This window comes from Gekko japonicus, unplaced genomic scaffold (assembly GCF_001447785.1).
Source record: "Gekko japonicus isolate JY-2015 unplaced genomic scaffold, Gekko_japonicus_V1.1 scaffold24, whole genome shotgun sequence".
NCBI lineage: Eukaryota > Metazoa > Chordata > Lepidosauria > Squamata > Gekkonidae > Gekko > Gekko japonicus.
Window position 1 is genome coordinate 1,999,465 of NW_015164665.1, and position 25,123 is coordinate 2,024,587.

At 41.6% G+C, this 25,123-nt stretch overlaps 1 protein-coding gene across 2 annotated transcripts in view; it reads left to right on the forward strand.

Moving 5' to 3' along the window:
* Positions 1 to 597: 597 nt before the first annotated feature.
* Positions 598 to 25,123, forward strand: part of ARFIP1 (ADP ribosylation factor interacting protein 1) — a 63,251-nt gene continuing 38,725 nt past the window's right edge. Inside the window, exons 1-3 of one of the 2 annotated variants that reach the window (XM_015409039.1) lie at positions 598 to 976; positions 12,616 to 12,695; positions 24,037 to 24,138. In XM_015409039.1, the coding sequence (XP_015264525.1) occupies positions 12,618 to 12,695; positions 24,037 to 24,138 (180 nt within the window). In that variant the 5' untranslated portion in view covers positions 598 to 976; positions 12,616 to 12,617. The remainder of the gene's footprint in view (positions 977 to 12,615; positions 12,696 to 24,036; positions 24,139 to 25,123) is intronic. The other variant, XM_015409041.1, reaches the window with a different exon arrangement.

Consider the following 25,123-nt stretch of genomic DNA (forward strand, 5'->3'; position numbering starts at 1 on the left):
AAGTTGCTGCTAAGCCTCTCACACCTATAAGGGTTTAGGAGACCCAGGTTTTAGTCAGAATCAAACTAGAACGGCTTCCTTAGGTCTGTGGGATTCTCTTGGTTTGTGCTCGCATGCACCACAAAAGAAAAAATATTTAATGTGAAACCCTAACATCCGACACCATTCATAATGTAAAATGGGGACGCCCCTTTACACTTATTTCCCTATCTTGCCATGTTCGCGTTCTTTGCTTTTATCGACCCACAACGTCTTATTGGAATCTTGGACAACCACTGCAACGTCCTTGGCTCTACAATTCATTCCTTTGGCATAAGAGATGGGACAAAATGGATAAACCCTGAGTGTTATTTCCGCGGCTACCGCTACGGGGAAGTAATACTAGATATTGGGCTGGGACGGGGGCCGGATGTTGTTACCATGGTCACAGTTATGGAGACACAGAAATATTGCAGCGGACCCGGATGTCGTTGCCATAGTTACACAATGACACTGCGCAGTACATACCCGTGCCGCCTAGATCGGCCCTTTGAGTCGGAAGCATGTAGCGGCTGCCTGGTGTTCTATTTCCGGCCAGGCAGTTCCGGTTGATGCTGAGGTGTGGGGGGGTGGAAAAGAGGGGGGAACGCGTAAAGGCGTCGGGAGCGGCTGCTTTCTCAAGGCCCTGTTTTCGCCCCGGTTTCCCAGCTTGTGAAGGAGCAGGAGGCAAGTGAGGGGCCCAGGGACTGTTCGTGGGAGGCAGTTGGTGCCGCTAGCCTCACGGCGTTAACGGAGAGGAGCGGGAAAACGGAGGGTGGCCGGGGGAAGCCGGTTCCGGGTCCCCTCAGACAGGGCGAATGTATGTGTCTCTGAGGAGGCCCGCCGTTTCGCTCTCTTCTCGCCTCTTGCGCCCTCCCGTTACACGGACTCCCCTGGCCATCGGTCTCCAAGGAGGCAGGTCGGTATTTTGGCCTTGCTCTTCGCTACAGTGTAGAAGGTACGGCCAACGGAAAGCCTCCCCGTGCAAGCGCCTGCAAGAGCTGACGTCTCTCTTCTCCCGCAGGATTTCTGCCTTTCAGCACCGTGACAGGCATCAGTTCACCGGGTGCAGGTTTTCCGAGGACAGAGATACGGTGGTGAGGAAAGCCTCGCCTCTAAGGGTTCTTCCGTGTGCGGCAGCCGTGTAAAGGCTGGGAACCCTGCCAGGGAGAAAAGAGGCCAACCCTCGGTGCACACCCGGTTCATAGTCTATCTTGAGGCGGGCGGGTGGGTGAGGCAGTGACAGGTGTCGAACAAAGCAATTTGAATCAACCCAAAGACAACGCCCTTTTCCTTCCCTTTGCCCTTTTCTTTAATTTTTCTCTCTTCCCCCTTCCTTTAGTTTCCTTGGTGCTGTAAACTTGTGACTGGTTTTGAAAGAGGAGGTGACATTTTTCTTTGCTCAATGCTTGTTTCCTGGCCATACAACCTTGTTCTTCTTTCCTGCTTCCCAAACACTAACTATTTGTGTGTATCTGAATGTAACTGTTTCACTGATAATCTTTCTTTTCTACGAAGAGAATTCCCTTCCTTCATTGCCAAATTAAACTGGTGTTTTAGCACTTAATGGTCTTTCAGCCTTATATAAGTAAGTGGCTGTATCATAAAGAAAGTTAACATTGAGCCTATTCTTAAATCTCTTTAAGATGTTAACAATTCTGTAACTTTTACATGCCTAGTCAGTTGATGTCCAACTTTGGAGGGGCGCCGTGGCTTAGTGCCAGAGCCTCTGCTTTTTTGATCCCCAGCATCTCTAGCTAAAGATCTTTGCCTGAAACCCTGGAGAGCTGCTCCCAGTCTGAGTAGACAGTACTGACCTTAATGGACCAAGGCTCTGATTAATAGGCAGATTCATGTGGCTGTGGACTAGTTGTATGATGATGATGATTTATAGAATTTATATCCCATCTTTCTGCTCTCATCAAGGCCACCAAGAATGCTAAAAATTAAAACCCACATAATAAAAACATACCCTAAAACATTACAGCCAAACAAAAACACATATGTCTCTTTGCTGTTTTTTCCCCCTTGTGTCAAGGGGTTGTGGCTTCTACTGAAGCCCTTCTCAAAACAGAATGTTTTCTGCATGGTTGTGTAAATAATAGTACATTTTGCTTGGGACCATGTGGTGGTTCTGCTTCCAGTGAAGCCATTCAAAAGTGTATTGCCTGCCCCAACCTCTTAAGAGTTAGATGTGTGTAAACAGGTTGTCCTTCCCCAAAGGTAGCGACATTCTTTTACAAGTTATGTTGTATTGTGTTTGTGTGGAGAATCGCATAATGTCATCTCTTATATTTTATGGTGGATTCAGATGGGTCTGAAGCAGCAGAACAAAGTTTGAGTCCAGTGGTGCCTTTAGGACCAACAAAATTTAATTTGGGGTATAAGCTTTTGTGTGCATGCACACTTCATCAGATAAATGGTGCTTGTTGTATCTCTATTGAGCAACATGCACTCTCGATGAATAAAGATTTCATAGCCTCATGCTTATTGCAAGGCATAAGGAATAGTAGTTTCCTTGTCAGTCCAGGCTTGTACTGTCATACCTGGCTTGTATTAGCACTTGTGCCTACCCAGAATACTTGGCATACCTGTGCTGTTTTCTGAAAGATTGAGTTAAGCTTGGCAATGTGTGCATGCAAACCATGTATCCTGCCCAGATCCAATGAATAAAATAGTATTGCACTTGGATTCTTTAATAAAAGAACATGTTCAGTATTGAAATTTGCCTAATACTAATGTAAATAGTGTTAAACACTGTTGTGTCACTGTCTCCATAGAGTTGAGAGTGGCATATACATGGATTATCTTATTTTATCCTCACATCAACCTGGTGAAATAGATTAGGCTGAGAGATAATGGCTTGCCCAAAGTAACTCAGCTGAGTTGACTGAAGTTGAACGAAATCTCTTAGGTCCGTGTGTCGGTCTTTGGCACTATATTATACTATAGATTAGTAAAAACAGTATATTGTATTATTTTATTAGTGTTGGACCACCACCTGAAATTTCCCATTCTCTATAATGTATAATTGTTGAGGTCATGTAAAATGCACAGCTGTAAATCTATATATCTAATTCCCAACATGCCCTCTGTATGCGGATATCTAAGTCTGCACATCGGGGGCACTTGGGGGGCAGAGAGATTTTCCTGCACATTTGGGGCAATCCCCAGATGTGCACAAAAATCTAAAAACTGTAAAAAATATATAGGGGGGGATATTTAAATCCCCCGAATGTAGAAAAGCATTAACTGCACATGCATAGGGAACGCACTGGGAACAGTTCCTCGCAGCCGTTGCTTGGGGGGGGGGGCTTGGCGGGCCTGCAGCTGCGCGGGCCTTGCTGTCACTGCTGGGGGGGGAGAAGGTTTGTTTGCACGTATTTAAATCCCCCCCCCAAAGTGGGGTGGCTCAAGTGGTTAGGTACCACTTCGGTGGGAAGGTAACAGCGTTCTGTGCGCCTTGGTGTTTAGTCATGCTGGCCACATGACCACGGAAACATCTTCGGAAAGCGCTGGCTCTTCAGCTTGGAAACAGAGATGAGCACAGCAACCCTAGAGTCGGATTCGACTGGCTTTCAAGCAAGGGAACCTTTACCTTTAAAAGTGTGTAGTTGGGCTGCGGTGGTGGCTTGGCACTGCGGAAGAGCAGGCGGTCGCGGAGCCTCCCCCCACCGCTGCCCCCCCTGCCTGCAGCCAACGCCAGGCTGCCCGGCTGCTGCTGCTGCCCCAGCACCCGCTCGCCGGCTGGGTTGGGGGGCAGCCCAGCACGGCGAAGTCCCTGTGCCCGCCCATCTCGCCGCAGCTCTCTTCCTTCTCTCCACAGCTGCCTTCTCTGTGCCTGGCACCCCCCCCATCTCCTGGCAGTCCGTCTCACTGGCTTTCTCACACACGGGAGTGCTTCTACCCTTGCGCGACAGCCTGGCTTCATGTCTGCATGCCTCTCCTGCTTCCTCAGCCCTGAAGAGGGCCCCCCCGCGAGTTTCGCGGGTCCCTCTTCTTCTAGTTTAATGCAGATGCTCTCTAGTTCTTGCATGTTTCTTGTTGCTGACTGATGATGGACATTTAGTGAACTTACACATTTTTAACTATAAAAATTCTTGCTAACTGATATATATTGCTGGCATGTTTAAATCTTTTTTGTTAAATATCAATAGCTTCAAAACTGAATGGGTTATACAAATTCTGCCTATTGGTTTATTTACTAATGTAGTTCAAGTTCAGGGTTGTTGTTTTTTTCCAGCTTAAGCAATTTCTTGGTCCATTAGAAATTCCAGTTCATACACTGGCCTCTGGTTGCCTTATTCTAGGAGGAGCCGTATCATCTGCCAGGCTCCCAAGATAAATAACGTGAACATATAGTAAAGAAGCAAGGTAATAGCAAGTACAAAAAAATGGAGTGTGCCTTCCATCTTTCAAAACACATTATTCTGAAAACACATTTGAAGGAAACATTTTGCTTTCACTCGGGTTTTCAGATCTTATATCTAATTGGGTCATTAAACTTTAGTGTTGAAAGGGTTGTATCCTGTTGTCATTGTACTAACAGACATAGGAGAAGGGACAATTTTGTTTGTTTTCTCCTATCTCCCTGACACGCATGAAGGAAATACATACCTGGGAGGGTGCCAATTCCCCTTACAATGCCTTTTGAGGGGATTTCAAGAGGTTATTGGGGGGGAATCTTCTTCTGCCTTCAGAACAATGAAACAGTACAGTCCACAGTCTTTAGATTTCTAGTTAAAAATGAGATCTGGAATCTTTATAGATATGTCACTGTGTTCTTGTGGTGGAGTTTCTGGTTTTTATGGATCCTTGATCTCAGCAGCTCAAAATGCACAGAATTGCATGAAACTGCAATTACCATAAATTGTGATTTGTGCTGTCACTGTGCTTAACTTACTAAGATGTAGGAGCCTCATATTTGAAAATCATTGCTGCTTTTTCTGTTGTAGCTGAGGATGACCCCACCGAAGTATAAATTCATGTAACTTTTTCCCTGTTATTCCTGATGTCCTCCAGAAGGACATATGAGACTTGCAGATTATATATGATGGATGACCCCACAGAAAGATCTCTGCCTCTAGCCTTCCCAGTAGCAGTTATGATGAGAAAATCATTAATAAGGATGAAATAGATTGATCCTGGGAGTCACATCTGTTTTTTCCTTCTCCTTTACTTTACATGGAAGTGAGACTTTGTTTGATTTAAAATACTTTTACTCTGCTTCTCTTCCATATATGGCTTGCAAAATTATAAAAAACATAAAAATCACTTAGTGTTCTTGATTCCCTTTTGGTTTTGTCCCTTTAGGAGTGACTTGCAATGTGCATGAAATAACATCCCTTTACCCAGAAATGAGCTGCCAGGCTTATACTTGGCAATGGTTAGCCTCTCGTTGAGTCTAGGCTTATTAATCCAAACTTCTAATATTCTGCTATAGAACCCAACTGCTGCTTTCTTAGTATCAGCAAAGACGTACTAAGTGGTAGAAGTTATTTCAGTATAATATCTGCAGTCTTCATGGCTGTCCTGCCACCACTGCTCTGATTGCTGATGGGCTGTTAGAGTGCAGCAGCATGAGATAAATATTTGGAACCCTGGAGTGCATATGCAAGGTCATGTGCAGATGCATTTCTTTCTATCCATTCTGTAGTAGCCTCTGTATACTTCCAAAACACTGATGCTGGAGGCTGTGGGACAAACAGCTACTCAGCTCATGGGACTGCACTGAGGAAGAGGAACCAAGCTGTTGTCTCTCCTGGGCCAATAGAATTCCCATTGACAGAAAAGGAAAAGGAAGATGATTTTGCCAAGTTTCCTCTCCTCCCTGCAGCCTGGGTCATGTGACTTTTGTTCATTCAAGTTCCACAATTTGGAAGGAGGGGTGGGTGAGAAGTAACAGTATCCATATGTGCAACCTCCATATGCTCCAAGCCTTTCTCTTCTCCCCACCTACAGCCCCATGAAATAGGCTTCCAGAGCCCATGATAATATTCCCTCTTTGAGGCTTTGAAGTGCATTTATTCATTTAATTGTATGCCTGCTTTATTCCAGATAACTGGGACCCAAAGCAGGTGACACATAAAACAAGTTAATAAAACACCAGAGAACTATGAAACATCAAATAAAAGGTGCAATAATTAACAGCCATATAACAAACCACTACCCCCAAAGTCCCAACAGACTGCAAGTCTCAAATCTTCTGCAATATCATGGGGTTCCCCGTCATTTTCTCCTCCCCCCTTATCAGTCTTGCATCCTTTGTGGAATTGCAACTGAATTGAGATCTTCCTGGGCTGTTCTGAGAGGCTGTTTCAGAGGACTGTGAATGTATACCTCAGACAACTAAACAAATGGGATGGAACTTTATACAGTTTGTCTACTGGATGACAAACCATGTGATGGAATTTCTCTTAATTAAATTCCATATAAGAAAACATTTAAAACTTTTTGTACCATTGATATTGTCTTCTGCAAGATACTCTTCTTATCTTTACTATAGATAATCTGCCTTTCTCACTGAGACTCAAGTTGCATTATGCAAGATGGGACATCAAATAAATAGTGCAATAAGATTTGGATTGCAGAAATCGGAAACAGAACTGAAAACAAAGTATACACATTAATATAACACATTAAGCAATGCAGAAATTCCGTAGCAGAATCGTACATTCAGCAACAGCAAATGCATAATATCTACAGTAGTATAGTCGACAGGTCATATCCAAAGCGTCTTTCTGAACCATTTTTTCGGTGCAGCCTTTTCCCCCCTGCTGTCGATGCAGCTGTTTTACGGTGACCCTGGAGGCTTTTCAAGGTGAGAGACGTTCAGAGGTGGTTTGCCATTGCCTGGCACTGTGTAGCAACCATAGACCTCCTTGGTAGTCTCCCATTGAGGCACTAATCAGGGCTTACCCTACTTGGCTTCTGAGATCTGATGAGATTGGACTAGCCAGGTTAGGGCACAGTCCTGTTACTTGTGTAAAAATGTCCTCCTGAATGATTCAGTTTTGCATAGCTTGTGAAATGCCAGGAGAACAGGGTACCTTCCTGACCTCATCAGGGAGACCATTCAGTAAGGTGGGAGCTGCAACAGACAATGCACATGTATGGGTAGTTGCTGATTTTGCCCTTTTCCAGGGTGGCACCTGCAGAATGTCCTGCTCAGATGAGCAAAACTGTTGTGGTTGATCATAGGGGGATATGTGGTTCTGCACATATCAGGGACCAAGGCCATGAGGAGCTTTGTATGTGATAGCCAATACCTTGAATTGAGCCTTGTGACTGATAGGTAGTCAATGTAGTGACTGAATAATAGAATTAATGATCATGCTTCATCTAGCTCCGATAGGAACCAAGCTACAACATTCTGCACCAGGTAGAGTCTGTGAGTTGACTTTGAGAGGAGATCTTTGTATAGTGCATTACAATAGTCTGGTCTCAGTGTTACTGTGGCATGGATCCAGATAGCCAGACTGGCCATGTCAAGGCAGGGCACCATCTTCTAGGCTAGACAGAGATGGAAGAAGGTAATTTTGTTATCTGCATTACATTGCTGCTCCAGCAATAATGCTGGATCCAGTATAACCCCTGGGCTCTTAACCAAGACATCAAGGATCAGCTTTAAATGTTGGAAGCCAGATGTTCTTCAAGATTTCGGTCTTTCCAGCTTGCATTGCCTCTGTTCAGTATTAGCCATTTACCACAGCAGATAAGCAGCAATTGCAGAAGATATAGAGCTAGGTGTCAGAATATTGATGACAGCCAGCCCCTAAACTATGAATGATTTGTCCTAAAGGCTTAGTGATGGGAAAAGATGGAAGATAGGAATGCACCCTGTGGAATCCTACAGGATAAGTCTCTCGCTGATGACAACTGGTCTCCAATGACAGACCATGAGGAATGATTTGAAACAGTTCAGTCTGCATGTTCTGATACCCACTTCTGTCTCCAAATGCCTCAACAAGATGGCATGGTCTGCTACATCAAAGGCTGCAGATAGATCCAGTAAGAGCAATGAAGAGTCATGGCCTTTGACTGTATTGAGACAGAGGTCATCAGCTAAAGCTACTAAGGCTGTCTCTATCCCATCTCCCAGCCTGAAGCCACACTAAAAGGTCCAGAGCTGATGAGTTATGCAGGAAAAGCTGAAATTGGTGCACTACTGGTTTCTCAATCGCTTTGTCTAGAAAGGATGAATTAGAGACTGGGAAATAATTGGCCGCATTGTTTTTCAGTAGGGATTTCTTTTTAAGTATTAGACAGTTAACCACTTCGTTGAGTAGCTGTTGGAAGGTGCCCTGAGTTAGTGATTGATTTATGATAGACACTATGGGCTTTTTATTCATTTGTTTAATTTATACCCCATGCTTTCTTCCCACAGGGGACTCTGGGTGGCTTACAACATTTGAAAAATACAATAAATAGGAATACAGTACAAATAAATACAATAAATAGAGCAATAAAGCCAATGAAAACATCGTCTAATTACTCAGATGTAGTTCTTACATGATTTTAGCAGTCAAGAGGGGCAAGGATCCAGGGCATAAGTATTAGCCTTCACATATCCTGGAATCCTGTCAACATCCATCATGGTAACTGGGTCAAAATGGTCCATAAATAGACCAGGTGATGTAGTAGGCATTCTTCTGACCTATGTTATAACTGGTATCCAGATCAGAGTGTATTTGTGATATTTTATCAGCAAAACATTTTGCATCACAACTAATTGTCTGTTCCTGAGACAGTAAAGGCTCAGATTTAGGAATAAGCAGGTGCCAAACTACCTTCTTCTTCATCATACCTTTATCGGCATTGTAAAAGGGGGAACATTGAGCAAATACATTAAAAAACAGTTTGGATTGTCATGGAGACAGAAAATATTTCTTTGCTGCTGTCAGTGCCACTTCAGTGGGCTCTATAACACCTGTTAGATGCCAGCATCATTTTAAACATTTCCCAGCGCTCCTCAAGTCACCCAGCTCTGTAATAAACCACGTGGCTGGGTTCCACTCAAGGGTGGGAGCGGTCAATGAGGGGCAGTCTTCTTGAATACTTCAAGCAGCTTCATGGTGCAAGCTCCCACTGCAGCCTCAGCAGACAAAGTGTTTTGAATCCTAAAATCACCCTGAGCTTTCTGGAATCTAGTAGGATCCATGAACTTCTGTGGAGTGTCAGAGCCCCAATCACTCTGGGAGTAGATAGTGGTCAAACTGTGATTCAGGCTGAATCTTTAACCATGAAACCAGACCTACCCTCAAAGGCTCAGTGTAAGAGATTAAGTTCAAAGTGTGACCTCTTTCATATTGGGCCTATCACACTTTAAAAGTGGCCCAAGTCAGTCAAAGAAGCTATAAAATATTGGGCTGGCCCTGGTGAAGTATCCCCTGCCTGAATGTTGAAATCCTCCAGAACAATCACTCTAGGTATTTCCAGCACCATGCCCAAGAGCACCTCCACCAACTCCGACAGGGTACTGGAGAACCACAGTTAAGTACCACAGGTGGGAATAGTTGGAACAGCACACCACATCATTTTCTTCCAATTATGTCTCTGTTATGCAAGCCAGGGTAGTTTTCTGTTTTTGTAACATCCCAGAGAGGCAAGCAGTTTTGTGCCTCACTGATCAGGTATGCATAGTATTGGTGAAATAAGTGCCCTTGCATCGTTAACTCTTGGGATACTATGGAGGTTAGACGGACAGCAAGCATCCATGACAAATCCATGGCAAAAAACATTGTGCTCCAGGTAAAGATTGCCCCCAGCACAACTGATAACCCTCCACAGTTGACATGTTGTCATCTAGTGCTGTTAGTGCTGCTGACAAACAGGTAATTGATTCTATGTCAGTAGTGCTCCTGATTTGCAGTTACTTAACTGGTACAGCTGTCCCTCTCCCATAGTGGTGGACCTTCTTCTATATGCTGTGTGAAATGGCTGGGTCCCAGACTGTATGCACCAGGCAAACAGCCCTTGTGCTCTTATCCTTCAGCGTCTGGAAAGAGGCTTGTGCTTCTGGCACAAAGCTTCTTTTAAATGCAGCAAATGCCTACCTATTAAAAACATGGAGGCACACTAAGTAGGAGTGGCTTTCATCTCAGCATCCCATCTGAGAAGAAGAAGAAACTCCAAACTCTGTGTTTGGCCCAGTTGTTCATAGCAAGGTCTACTCTGACACAATGTGTAGCAACCCTGTGCTATTTGTATTTTATATGTCTCTTGCTTCATCATATGCTCTTAGACTTCTATGACAGTATCACTGTATTTAGACCTAGAGAGAGATTCCTGCTCTTGGAGGTCTTTGAGGTTATTTATTAAAGGATGCTGAAAGGCTGACTGGTCATATTTTCCTTGTTCCTCTCATGTTTCCCCTGTAGGAAGTGGTGGGCAGATACTTACCCCAAAGGCAACATTTTAACCAACTAGATCAAATTATCATAGTGTGCTTTATATAGGCACATTTTAACCAACTAGATCAAATTATCATAGTGTGCTTTATATAGGGCATAGAATAGTTTACCAAGTTTCAGAAGTATTTGGGGGGGGACTAAGGGTTAACTAGTTTTGTGTACATATAAATTGAGATGAACTGGTCCCAATGGTGAATTAGAGTCAGACATTTTGGTTCAAATATCTTGTTGTTTGGAGAATTTTGAAAAGTATTTTCAAGTTGAGTTGAAAGTTGACAAGACAAAAATAGATTATTCTAGTTGTCATGCAATGTCATACAAATCAATATAGATAGGTTTAACAATCCTAGTATTGCTTTGCTATTATTAAAGAGGTGAATTCCTACTCTAAAAAGATGTAAGTTTTAAAAGGTAATAAATGAGTAATTATTTTGAAATGGTGCATGAAACAATTTCTAGAACACATATGTTAAAATGCATAAAAGAAAACTTCCTATTTTAAAAATATAAATAAATGTTGAGGGTTTTTGCAGCACCCTGTGATGAGGATTCATTTGTATTAAAACAGAATATAAATGATAAAATATACAGCAAGCCTGGACATTTTTCAGGTGCCTAAAATCATGATGTGGGCACCTTAAAGCTGAATCATGTGACCTCTTCAAGTCTAAAATTGTTGTAGTATATGATTTTGTGATTAGAGTTCACTTCTTGAGATACAGTGGGTCCTCCAACCTGAACAAATTACTCATCAGAATGGAATTTCCAGTAGAGATACATACCCAGACACAAGCCTTCAACAAATCCTTGCACTATCTTTATCCCCGTATCTGCTTGAGTGGCATATTCCCAGGACTAAACAAAACAAGAGCTCATTCACTTCCACATCATCTAATGCAGTGCTCCAACTAGACTGTACATAAATCTGCCAAGGTAGAATTCAGGTTCTGACATTCAGTCACACCAGCAGAACCTGGGAATTGGATAACTCGACAAAAAGCACACATCCCTTTATAACGGGTGGATTGGCTATTGAGACCACTAGGAAGAGCCCTTGGTGTCACCTAGTCCTGGGGCCACCCGACTGCAAAAAGAAGAATGGGCCATGTGGTGAGGGATGGCATAGTGTGAGGTGGGGCGGCCACCCAGCCTTGGGACAGGGGGGGCAGGGTGAGGTGGAGCAGCTGTCTGGCCTTGGGATGGGAGCAAGGTGAGTTGGGACAGCTGCCTGGCCTTGGGATGGGGGCAGGGTGAGGGAACACTCCCTTATTCAGGGGAAGAAGCTGGTTCAGGCGGAGGACAGGGCCCTTTTCCAGGACCATTTCTCCCTCACCAATCCGCCCCATCTTCACTATTTATCTTGCTTGCTTATTTACCACCAGTTGGAAATGGTATATATCTGTTCTGGATCATATCGTTACTTGACACATGTTTTAATCTGCAGATAAAACGGATGGCCAGCGCTTGTAAAGTGTGTGTCTAGTTGTTAATTTTAAATAATCTTTTGGGACTATTTCTTTTAACTACTAATTATTGCGATGCTTGAGGGCAGATTCAAAAGGACTTTGTCGATGCGGTTCAGGAGAGATAGAAACTATTGAGCACATGATGCTCAGATGTAACTGGTGTAACAAGATCCGTGACAAATATATTACTCCTCTTATAACAGAGATGGTGGGACAATCAGGTGCTGAGCAGTGTAACTGATTGTTAATTGATGGGAACCGGACAATTACCGAAACTGTGGCAAAATTTTGGGTAGCATGCTACTGCATCCGAAATACACAATCAAATATATAATAATAGTTGCCTAATCTCTATTTTATGTTCTTCTTTTACTTTATTACGCTCAACTGTATTTTTATAGAGTTTTGTTTTACTGTCCTAAATTCAGTTATATGAATGTTATATTTAAGCATGTATGTTCTATGGCTTGTTGCCGTAATAAATGCCTGACTGACTGATCAAATCTAGATTGTAATCCATTTTGTGGAGCTTTATCTGCCCTTTTATTGTACAGTCTTGTATGTTGTGAAAGAACTTCAAGTAACTTGTATTGTGAGGATAATATTTGCTAAATGATAAGTGTACTGAACTTAGGTACATTTGTGAAGAATCCAAAATGAACTTCCTTAAATAAGCCACTTAGAAAATTTGATTCATGCTTAACTTATTTTATTTTCAGATATGTCAGAACACATCAAGGATCCCTCAACTATCGATGAACCTCACCTGGCTCCGGAAGAAATCCAGTCTGACTCTGAGGTGATTGGTGATATATAATTGGGGTTCTCCAAAAATCAGCCAATCCAGTAACAGACTCAGACTGGAAGACAACCTTTAAGTACTCTTTTTTAAAACTTCCCTGTGTAACAGAAAAAGAAATAAAAATAAAATCTTGATTAATGGAAAGCCATTTTGTCAATCAACTTGTTCACTGTAGTTCTGTAGCTTGAGTTTGTATTACATCATAAAGGAACTTGTACCATGGAGGTTTTGAGGATTTCATAGCTGCCACAACAAGTATGTAGATTCTTCCTATAGATTAAAAAAAATGGCACATCTGACAGTTTTTCAGTTTAGGTGCATATGTGAACCTCTTCTATCCACAGAATCCAAGAATCCCTTTGCAAAATTGCTAGTCATCCAAACCAAGCCCCAGCTGAAAATTACAACCAAGAGAAGTGGGAGCTGTGCACCTGAAGGGAAAGATAATTCCACAGCTTCAGAGCTTTGCATCTGGGCTTTGCAATTTAACTTCTTACTAGTGATACAAAATTTCCAGAAACTTTTGAGGTCATGGGGAAACTTCTTTTTCATTTTTGGACGGGAAAAACTGAAATGTATGCAATACTTACTTTGCTGTCAAACCTAAACATAATTTGGTGATTTAATAACAAAAAAGACATTTTGGCCCTGACCTGGCTAGTCCAAGCTAGCCTGATCTTATCAGATCTTGGAAGCGAAGCAAGGTTGGCCCTGGTCAGTGCTTTGATGGGAGTGTGTTTGTATTAAGTACCATCAAGTCACTTCCAGCCTATAGTGACCCTAAGAATTAATGACTTTTAAAATGTTCTCTCATTAACAGCCTTGCTCAGGTCTTGCAAACTGAGGGCTGTAGCTTCCTTTATTGAGTCTATCCACCTCGGGTCTTTTTCTTTTCATGCTGCCTTCAGTTTTTCATAGCATTATTGATTTTCCCAGTGAATCTTCTTCTCATAATGTGACCAAAGTATGATAGCTTCAGGTTAGTCAGTTCATTTCAGGCTTGATTTAATCTAGAATCAACACATTTGTCTTTTTGGCAGTCCACAGTTTCCATAAAACTCCTGCAACACCACCTTTCAAATGAAAAAACTTTCGTCCTGTCAGCTTTCTGCGCTGTCCAGTTTTCACACTCGTACATACTAATGGGGAATAGGGTAAAGGTAAAGGTTTCCCTTGCTCGAAAGCCAGTTGAATCCGACTTGAGGGTTGCGCTGTTCATCTCCGTTCCAGCGCTGTCCGAAGACATCCATGGTCATGTGGCCACATGACTAAACGCCAAAGCGCATGGAACGCTGTTACCTTCCCACCGAAGCAGTACCTATTTATCTACTTGCAATTTCTTGCTTTCGAACTGCTAGGTTGGCAGGAGACTAATGGGGAATACTATGATACAAATTATCTTGATTGCCAATGGCACATTCTTACCCTTAAGAATCTTTTCTAGCTCCTTCATGGCTGCCCTTCCCCGTCTTGGTCTCCTTCTGAGTTCTTGGTTGCAGTTTCCCTTTTGGTTGATGATGGAGTGAAGGAATAGAAAATTTTGAACAATTTCAGTTTCTTCATCATCAACCTAAAGTTGAGTAATTCTCCAATAGTCATTATTGTTGTCGTCTTGATGTTCAGCTGCAATTCTCCTTTGGCATTTTTTGCTTTAACTTTCATGACTAGTTGTTTCAAGTCTTCACTATCTTCTGCCAGTAGTATCATTTGCATATCTCAGACAGTTAATGTTCCTCCCACCAATTTTCACTCCATCTAAATCTAATCCAACTTTCTTTATGATACGATCTGCATTTAGATTAAAGAGAGAGGGAGATAAAATACATCCTTGTCAGAATGGTTTCCGATTGGCAGAGGTATCAGTTTCTCCATATTCTGTCCTAACAAGTAGCCTCTTGTCCAGAGTACAGGTTGCTCATCAAAACAATCAAATGCTGTGGTACTTCCATTTATTTTAAAACCAACCATAACTTTTAATGATCCACACAAATCTTTGATGTAGTCTGTGAAACACAAGCTGATTTTCTTCTGAAATTTTCTCATATGCTCCAGTAACCAATGTAAATAGCTCTATTGATATCCCATCTACTTCTGGTGATTTGTTTCTCCCAGTTGCTCTCAGTGCAGCTTTCACTTCACTTTCTAAAACTGTAGGTTCATCTTCAAAAGATTCTTCTTGGAAGGAATCTGTCATTCTTTCATATCTTCTGTATAGGACTTCAATGTATTGTTCCCATCTTTTCTTTATTTTGTCCTGTTAGTTAATGTTGGGGTTCCTACAGACACCTTTTCTGGTGCCCACCAAACATTTTCAGGAAGTGCGTGGGACTGGGGAGCTTTTTTTTTTCTTAATTGTTTCTGCAGTGGCTGCGGCAGGCACAGCACAAGAATCACTCAGGAATGTAAGTTGTCCTGGCCATTATTCTCATTCCCAGGGTGTGGGGGGATAAAGTTAGGCTATTAGACCCCTTTTTCATTTTCCAGACCTTTTGCCTCAAGTAGCTGCTGCAGGTGGGAAGGAAAACAAAATGGCCAGCAAATGCAAGAACAGACATTCCTGCTGAAACATGCTGGTGTCCTCTTGTCCCTGTGCTGCTGCAGCTGCTTAGGGACAAAAGGAGCCTGGCTGGCTGGGGAGCAGGGGACAGTAAAGCCATTCTTTCATCTCTGCCAGTCAGCTTATTTTCCTCCCGAGCAGCAGTGCTGGGGAGGAAAGGAGGCTAACGAATTTTAAGGGGGGGAGGCCTTCCCCATCCCCCCCAGTCAAGCAGTCAGCTTCTTTTCCTTCCAAGCAGCAGTGTCTGGGAGGAAAGGGGGCTAACTAGCTTGAAAAGGGGGCAGTCATTTTGTGCTTGTGTCCACAACCCTGTTTCACAATCCTAAAGGTGCCCACAGCTCAAAAAGTTTGTGGACCCCTGAGTTAATGCATTTCTGTGTTGGTCTTTCAGTATGCATAACCATGCTTTAAATTTCCCTTTGATTTCTTGGGTCTTCTGGAAGAGATCTCTTGTTCTTTTTTTTGGTTCTCTTCTATTTCTTTACACTGGTTATTATAATAGTTCTCTTTGTTTCTATGTGCAAGTTGCTGGAATGCAGCATTTAGACCTGATTCTATTTCTGTCAACCTTTACTTTTACTTCTTGTCTGTCTTTAGAAATTTTAAGAGTTTTTTCAGTTATAATTGAGGCTTTTCATTCCTTTTGGCCACAGGAATAGTCTTTGTTCATTCTTCCTAGATAATATCCCTGGTTTCAACCCATAGTCCTTCCAATTCACGTTTACTTGAAGTTAGTAATGCAAATTTGTTCTTTCTTTTTTTTGGCCCCCCGAAGGGGATTTTTTATTGCTTTTCTATAAACTACAAAGAAAATAGGAAAGGGGAATCTAATATCTATGGGAGAAAGGAAAGTTAACCACTAAAAACCCAAGTAGTGAAGATCATTACATATGCTTATAAAATGATTAATCTAATCTATTAATAATACAATGAGCTTGAATGTTTAAATCTAGCCAATATTCCCCAAAACCCAATATCAGTTACTGTTTAAGGCAATCACAAAAGCATCAGACTTAAATGTAGCTTCTTAAAAGTGGAATTCAGAGTTCCTCCACATCTCATTTCTTGGCATTTCTTTTCCTCAAATCATAGTCTCTTTTGGGGACCACAGCCCCCAACTCTGAATCAGAATCCTTCTCAGTAGTTGAAGAAGAGTTTTCACCGCTTTCTTTATCCTTTTTTTGTGTGTGTGCTTCTTAAATCAGTTCTATGGCTTTTACGTTGGGTGCCCTCTTTTTAAAATGATCTGCTTGGATATCGCATCTGGGAGTTCCCTCCCCCGCTCGCTTAAATCAGAGGGGCTTTCTAGATGAAACTCGGTGTTTTGCTTTCACCACGACTCACAGTTCACCGTTGGTCCGAGGACCCGCCTCAGGTACGTGTACAATGCCTGATCTTCACGCGCTTGTCCTGGTCAGCGACTCTAGAGCCATGTGGTCGCACAGCGGTAGGACCTTCAGGGCAGAGGGAAGCCTCAATTCCCCGGTATCGAGCCAGAAAAGAGGCAATCCCTCAAAAGCCCCAAAGCTAGGAGCCCAAACACAAGGGTTGGGGGGGGGGGAGGGGGAAAATCGCCCCCCACTCACCCCCCATCCGCTGGCGTTCGGATTGCAACCCCGGGAGCTCACCAGGGTCGTGTCTGCCATCGTGCCACCAAAAACCGGACCTGCAAATTTGTTCTTTAACAGTGGAAAGTGCTATCAAGTCACAATTGACTTATGGTGACCCCGTAGGGTTTTCAAAGCAAGAGACAATCAGAGGTGGTTTGCCATTGCTGGTCTCCGTATCATGACCCTGATATTCCTTGGAGGTCTCTCATCCAAATACTAGCCATTTTTAACATGATCTTTAAATTCTTCAGGAATGTTTTTTTGATTGTATTTTGGTACTATAAATGTTTTGGTGTTTTTTCCTTCAGCTTTATTATGATTTTTTGATATTAACTATTCATGGTTTGTACCACAATTAACTCCTGGTCTTGTTTAAACAGAGGTAATAGAGCTTCTCCATGTTCTGCTTCCGATTATATAATCTGTTTGATTCTATATTGGTTGTCCAGTGGACATGATGTCTATGCATACAGTCATCTGTTTGGCTGCCTGAAATGTGTTTACAATGAACAAGTTGTCGTCTTCACAGAATTCTGCGTTTCTGTCCTCCTTCATTTCATGCTACTAGCCCAAATCTTCTAACAATATTTGATTCTGCTTTGGTTTCCTACTTTTGCATTCCAGTAACCTATGGTTCTCAGCATATCTTAATTAGGTATGTGATTGATTTCTTCCTGGGTACTTGCATAAAAAACTTTTAATTTCTTCCTCATCAGCATGAATGATAATTATATTGATAGGCTTTCCACGAAGTCTCATATTAGCAGGTCAGACTTTGTGTTATAGTCCCTGACTGCTCATGCTACATCTTACCTCACTATTACAGCCACTTCTGTTTCTTCTGTTTGTCACTTCCTGAGTAAAACACTTTTCTGACTGAAAATCCCTAATTCAGTCTACTTCAGTTCACTCACTCCCAGAACTGCGATGTTTAAACATTCCATTTCTTGTTTTATGATTTCGAGTTTACCTTGATTCATACTTCCTACATTCCATATTCCTATTATGCATGTCAAATAGCTTTGGATTTTCCTTTTGCATCCATTCACATCACATTCCTTTCAGCTTTAGTCCAGATGCGTCATTAAGAATAGCACTACTCCTAGTTGTCCTCAGCTCTTCAGTAGCTGATTGAGTGCTATCCAGCCTGGGGGTTCTGTCTTCCAGAACTATATGTTCGTTCATTTTGGATTTTCTCATTATAGGGTTTTTGAGGAAAGAGATGATCAGGAGTGGTTTACCATTGCCGCCTTCTGCACAGTATTAATGAGGGTTGACTTAAGTGGCACTGCTGCTGTTTATGAAAGATCTTCAGCCAGTGTCACTTTCCACTACTGCTGCTGCCCATTGGAACTGTCTGTTCTCTTCTGCTGATGTAGTCATTGATCCCTTAAGGGGATGGATGCATCTTGGTCTGGTATATCAACTGTGACCTTTCTGCCTTGAGTGACTTTGCTAGGAGTTTAGCCACTTGACAGAGTCTAAACTCCTTACAGTATTGCTCTCAGCTTCTCTGACACATACAAACTAACTCACTATGTTAAGGTGTGCATCCAAGAGATCACCAAGCAGGAGACCACCAAGGAATACCAGGGTCGTTATGCCAAGACAAGCAGTGGCAAACCACTTCTAAACTTCTTTTGCCTTGAAAACCCTACAGGGTTACCATAAGTCGGCTACAGCTTGACAGCCGAACAAAAAACAAAAACAACCCCCCCCCCACTGTACTAACTGCCATATTTATGGAATTTAAAAATATAAATGCCTTAGTTTTCTCCAAGCAAAACTGAAAGTATACCTAATAATAGAGAGGAAGAAACGCCTGTTCCCTGTGCAGTGTTAGCATATGTATCCTAATTTTTATAATCTGAGTGAAAAGGAAAAAAATCATAGTTGAAATTAGAAAATATTTGTAGAAAGGAAATAGAGTGTATTTGGAGAGACAGACTCATACAGTCACAATAGTAAGGCTACCAGCATGCCTGGATAGCAAGTTAATCTTTGTAACATTGAAAACCCCTGAACTCTTATTAATTTATTATCAAACACATAGCATGCTAGTTGTTAAAATTATTCACATGTAAACAAAAACATATCGTTTAAAAATCTGTTGTCTATTTCTATGGTATACCTAGGAATCATGGTTACCTAATTTTGTAGACTGTCTTCCATAATATTTTTCATGTTATACATTTTGAGTGAGTATCGCCTGTTCTAAAAGAGAAAAAGTATATAGGGGGTTTTTAAGCTGTCCCCAGCTTGGTGTTGTAGTTAAGAGCGGCTGACTGTAATCTGAAGAACTGGGTCTGATTCCCCACTCCTCCACATGAAGCCTGCTGGGTGACCTTGGGCCAGTCACAGTTCTCTCAGAACTCTCTCAGCCCCATCTACCTCACAAGGTGCCTGTTGTGGTGAGAGGCAGGGAAGGCAATTGTAAGCTGCTTTGAGACTCCTCAGGGTAAAGAAAAGCTGGTTATAAAAACCAATTCCTCCTCTTCTTCTTCTCCTTCTCAATTTTGCCATGTGAAAAACTGAAGAAAAATCCTCAGCAAAAAGAAAAAAAATCCTGACTTTTCCAGCCTTTATATCTTCTCAACTAGTGTTGGATTAATAGAGGGAGGTTTGGTGGCTAAGATATATGACTCCATGTTTTTGGAATGGCTTGAAAAGTATGGCTCAGTGTGACAAACTCCTCTGTGCCCAGAAGAGGCAGAACTTGTGAAATAGGTGTTGATAGTTTGGCTTGTTGTTCTGGGAATATGATTCTCTTTTTGGGTAAAAGAAGTCTTGGACTAGTCCATGTTTGAGGGGGAGAGAATGGCTGCATCTTCCAGGTCATCTCCTTGGAAAACAGGATGCAGGGTTATAGGGACCATTGGCCTTCAAATAAATAACAAATTTCAGAGTATAAATGCATGCAACTCTACCCTGTTTTGTCAATGCCATCCATGTGGATCGAAGCTGTTGGGGTATTTCCCCCCCACTTGTGATGCTCAGGATTAAATCACAACTGCTGCTGGTTTGTGCAAATATAGGTGTAGTTGGGAAACTGATGCTTAATACTTAATTGCTCTTTCATAGTGAAATATGAATTAACTGTCCTTTTCCACCTCACTTATTTCTGCTGAAACTGCATTTGCCCCTCTGGCATTTGTCTGTCTTGCTATTCTCTTGGAAGCTGAAAATACATGGCTAATCTGCATCTAAAGATGAAAAGTGCTAAGTGGTTTCAGGCATTATGAACAATTGCTCTGCTCTGCATTTCCTGTGAGAAAATCATAAACAAGCAGTGTAGCATGGTTAGAGTGTTGGACTGTGGTTAGGGTAACCAGGTTCAAATCTGCACTAAGCCATGAAAGCTCCCTGGATAACCTTGAACCAGTGACAGTTTCTTAGCCTGACCCTTATTAAGGAGATAAAACGAGGAAGGGGAGAGACATGTAGGGTGCTCTGAGCTCCTGGGCAGAAGAGCATGATGAAATGTAGAGATTATTTTTAATGAGGATTAGCAGTTTGAGGCCCTGTGTGATGCTCACAGTGTAATTGTTTATTGTCCAAGGGGGTATGTGGGGGTAATTCAAGTTTATGTGCAGCCCAGCTGCCATCACTATGATTGCATCAGCTCTCTTGAACATAATGTGTAAGGCTAAACCAGATCATTGTCCAGTACTGATCACTTGGAATAACAGGTTGCAGCCTGGAAACAGTATTGGAAAATATTAAATATTCAGTAATACTGAACTAATCTGGTAGGTTGACCAGGTCACTTTTAATAAACCTTCTTAAAGGTTAAAGAGAATGCAGTAAAAGAACTGACACCTTTTGTCTCAGTGAGCAAGGTGCACTGTAAATGAAATTAATATAAACATATATAAAAATTGACTTCTGTGTATAAACTTTTTTTTAGTGAAAGCTAAATAAGGGTTTTAAGCCTCTTCATGTTCCCGCCAGCAAAGAGGAAGAATGGCACAAGCCTTATTAGTAAAAATACTTTTTCCTACTTATAGATGCACACTTCAAAACCACCTTGTGCATAACATCCGCAGAAAATGGTCTTGATATAATAATGCAGTAGTATTTTGTTCAGATTCAACAACTCTATTGGGATAGAACTGCTTTATTAAAAATCAGTTCAGACAAATGGTTAAATAATGACTGCCACATGAGGGCACTCAAACACTAATTTGTATAATCCTGTAGTGTAATTTGAACCTTTTGCATTTAAACTCTTGAGATGTGCTCTTTCAGATTGTCTAGCAGTAATAATTTAACATTTCTTTAATGTTTTGTGGTGTTTAGATTAAATGCTTTCATATATACTTCTGGAGGTATTCTTCTGAACTAAATAAATGACAAATTTATGGGTGCAAACATTAAACAAGTGCAGCCTTGCAGTTAGCTACTTGTCAAATAATCCCTTCTGGGTGAACAACTTTCCAGACTTGCTGTTTCAAGCCACCCTGTAACTGGCAAACTTTTTTTTTTGTCCTTATCTGCAAGACTAGGCAAATATCTAGCTCTTCTATAGCTTTCATCAACTCAGGCATGTCTTTCCTGTGAACTATCCCACTGTTAGACACAAAACTAATTTTAGAGCACTTTTTGCAAGTAAAATGGGAGAGAACTAGATCTGCCTGGGTAGTATATTCAGCGATTTCTAATTTGCAGTCCACTCCTTTATGCTTTCAGTTTCCTGAAACAGAACTGCTTCCTTCAATTTTAGAGGGAAGGTGAATGGCCTTGTTGGTTCCAGGATGTAGTGACTTGCTGGTCTCTCAAATAGGTAGCTGTTGCATTTAGTGTGTTAATCTATATTCAAAGCGAAGAAGGGTAACACTTTGATTTTGTACAAGTAAGAAATATCCAAGTTTAGACATGGAGCTATATAAGAAAGTAAACTATAATCGCTAACTTCCCTTGCATAAAAAAGTGTTGCACTTTCATGTGACCTGATTTGGGACAGAAGAAATGGCTGATTTAAGTGACCATGTTTTATGACACATTTTAGACCACAGTTGTACATTTTAATATACATTTTACCACATCCAGGCTCAACTGTGTGACTTGGACCTTAACACTCTCCTTAGCATTTGTCATTATGTACCACAGTGGTACTCAGTGGTGTGGGAGCCATATGTGGCACTTCTGAGCACTGTTCTCCAATATGTTACTCTTGCCATGTTTCAGAAAAGTGAGCAAGGCCATTGCCTGCTGGGTCTTGTAGTTGGAAGGCAGTTACCATCTTGAAATAGCTACTGCCAGAAGGAGTGGCAGATGGGTAGTCTGTGAGCCTCCCTGAGGTGTTGGTCTCATGCCAGATATGGAAGTAAAGGTCCTATCATCTCTAGCATCCCCCCCCCCCCTCTGCAGCCTCAGATCTCTCATCCTAGCCCCCAGGTAGCTGCCAGAAGAAGGAACAAGCTGGTCACAGAGAAAAGATAATAAAATCACCATTGCAGTAGCCACCTGGAAGAAGAGTAAGCTGGCCTCGGTGATGATTTTACTTCCCTTTCTCCATAGCCATCTGGCTCTCTTCTGTGGACTTAGGCAGTCTCACTGTCTCATCTGAGCTGCTGTGCTTCATGCTGAGAAGAGTACAAGAAGGCAGAGATGGAACTAGAGAGGGTATGCAGCCTTCCACTGCAGAAGTCTGCTCTAAGCCAGCATCAGCACTGGCTTGGAGCCAGCCTTTGGAATACTTACGGCTGTATCTGAGTAGGTTCCTACCATAGGAAGTCTGAGTGCCCTTTGTTTTCCTCTTGGCCTTCTTGCTCTGTCCCCAGCAAAAGGCAGAGCAGGGTGCTGCGGTGAGTGAGCAGGCTCTGTAAAGAAAAGTCAGGTGTTTTGCTCATCTTTCTCCTGTAGTGCCTGCTGAGCACTTAGCCAGCCAGCAGCGCAGTGAGCTTCCAATGCCTTCTGAACCCCCACACATTTGCAAGGTGCAATGCTTAGTCTTCAGTCCCATGCATGCTCACCAGGGAATAAGTCCCAGTTAACAAAGTGGGACTTACATTTGCGTAAACGTGCACAGAATTACATGTGTCTTCATGGTCTCTGTGTTGGAAAGTTTTTAATTTGGTAGCTTCTGAAACTATCCAACCTGCTATCCTGAGTGGTGATGAGAAAGGTATAAGAATTATTTGGAAACTGGGATAATTTCATCATTAATGTGGGCCCAAGATAAAACTAACAGTGTTATTTTTAAAACAAACACAACTGTTCCATGATGAAAAGTTACGGAGATACAGGTATTCTGTGTGTGAGGCTGGATAGACATATGCAGCTGAATGGAGTGTACCACTATTGAATGATACCCATAAAACAAAACTCCCTGCAAACAGAAAACTTGCAGATTTCTAAGAGAAGTTCTCCCAGTCACCTGCAATTCTGAAGTTTATTATTGAAGGGGACTTTTTAACATAAAGAAGCATTTATCTTTTTAAAATGCAGCCTTTTAAAATAAAGAGTTCAGGAGAGCTTGAGAGCCAACACATTGTTTTGCTTCATAAATCTGACCTGCAAATCCTACCTCTCACTCCAGATATACAAGGGCTGGCTGAGGTTCAACAATTGTAGGGAGAGACAACCCTACATGCTGAGAGATAATCTGGTAATTTAAAAGGTTATGCAATATTATTAATATATTGTATGTGTTTTTGGTGTGGTGCACAGAGCGTACAGTACACATGTGCTCTTTCCATTGGTGGTAATTATGAATGTGGCTCTGTGAGCCACAGAGTGAGTACCACTGATGTACAACAGAAATAAACTCAGAAAACCTGAAGTTGATATTCAAGGCTCTAAAACAAGTGGCAGAAGACTATGTGCTATTTATTTGAGCATTTTTGGTCCTCGAAATGGCCTGTCATATATCAAAATAAATGTAACTACATTGGCGTTTGGCCATGTTAATGTCAGAAGTATTTTGTGCTTCATGACTGACAGAAGTTACTGTGCAACTCAGCAATTACTTTGAGCTTGTGTAATATTGTAGGGAGCTTAACCATAGTCTGGGACAAAGAATACATACTTGGATTTCTAGAAGACATAATCACCGAGCAAATGATTGCTCATACTATCAGTATATTGAGATTTTTTCAGCGTTCAGTTTTCCCAGTATTTAGAAGAGTTTAGTGGGATTTTTAAAAATATATCTTTCTTTGTATTGCAGGACTGTTCAATGGCTCAAGAATCTCCAAAAAATTCAGCTGCAGAGATTCCAGTGACTAGTAATGGAGAACTTGAAGATACACATGAGCACAATTTTAACAGGGTATGAATATGTATTTCTGCTCGTCTACTTGCCAAATAATATAATTAGATTAATACTGAAAAGTATATTGCCTAAATTACTTAGCCATCTGTGATTTAGAGAATATTATCCTTTAAAATGAAAAAAACCCCGAAATGTAAGCTACAAATAACTTCATAAGTGGTATAAGACACATTAAGTGTGTGTATATTAAATTGAATTGAAACTCTTATTCCAATCAATGCAGTTTTGGTGGGTTTTCCAGTCAATTCAAATGTAAGTTTCTTGGTGGTAAGGCAGGCTAAAACCCCAGATGAATATATTACATAGACAAATGTGAGGGAATAAGTGTTTGCTGGAATCTGAGAACCTGCTTGACTACTATATGATTAATATTGTTCCCTTAGTTATTATGTCAGAGCTTACCTCCCATTTTGAAATACTAGGGTTCAAAGGAATGCAAAATAATGAGTTATATCCATTTTGGAATGGGACTTTCCTGCCTTGCCTGTTCTCCAAACCCACTGTTCGCCTCAAAAGACTGTCCTGGGGAGTAAGTGAAGCCCTAGGAACAGCACTGGGCAAATGTTCACTCTACTACTACCTGTTTTCCTTATGTAATGGTTGCAGGTGGGATACTTAATAAACCAGTACCCTATCACCTATCTCTATCTCCTTTTCTGCTGTGGCCACTCTGAGCTTTTCTTAAAACCATACCCCAGTATATGTAATATCCACTTAAACTTATTGCGAAGTCCCAGTTTTAGGGACAGATTGTTTTCTGCATAGTACCCAGGTATGTGGGTAACAGGCATAAGAAGTTAGCAAGGTGCTCTGAACCAGTTTCTCTTAAAAAAAAAAAAAAACTTGCTATGAAAAAATGTACAGTGTTCAAACATACAACTGTTAAATTTTGTTTTAGCAACTAGAGCAAGAGGATTGATTGAGAAGTTAACATATAAACTTGTACCTGTATGCTTCTCAGCTATCTCAATTAACTGTATTA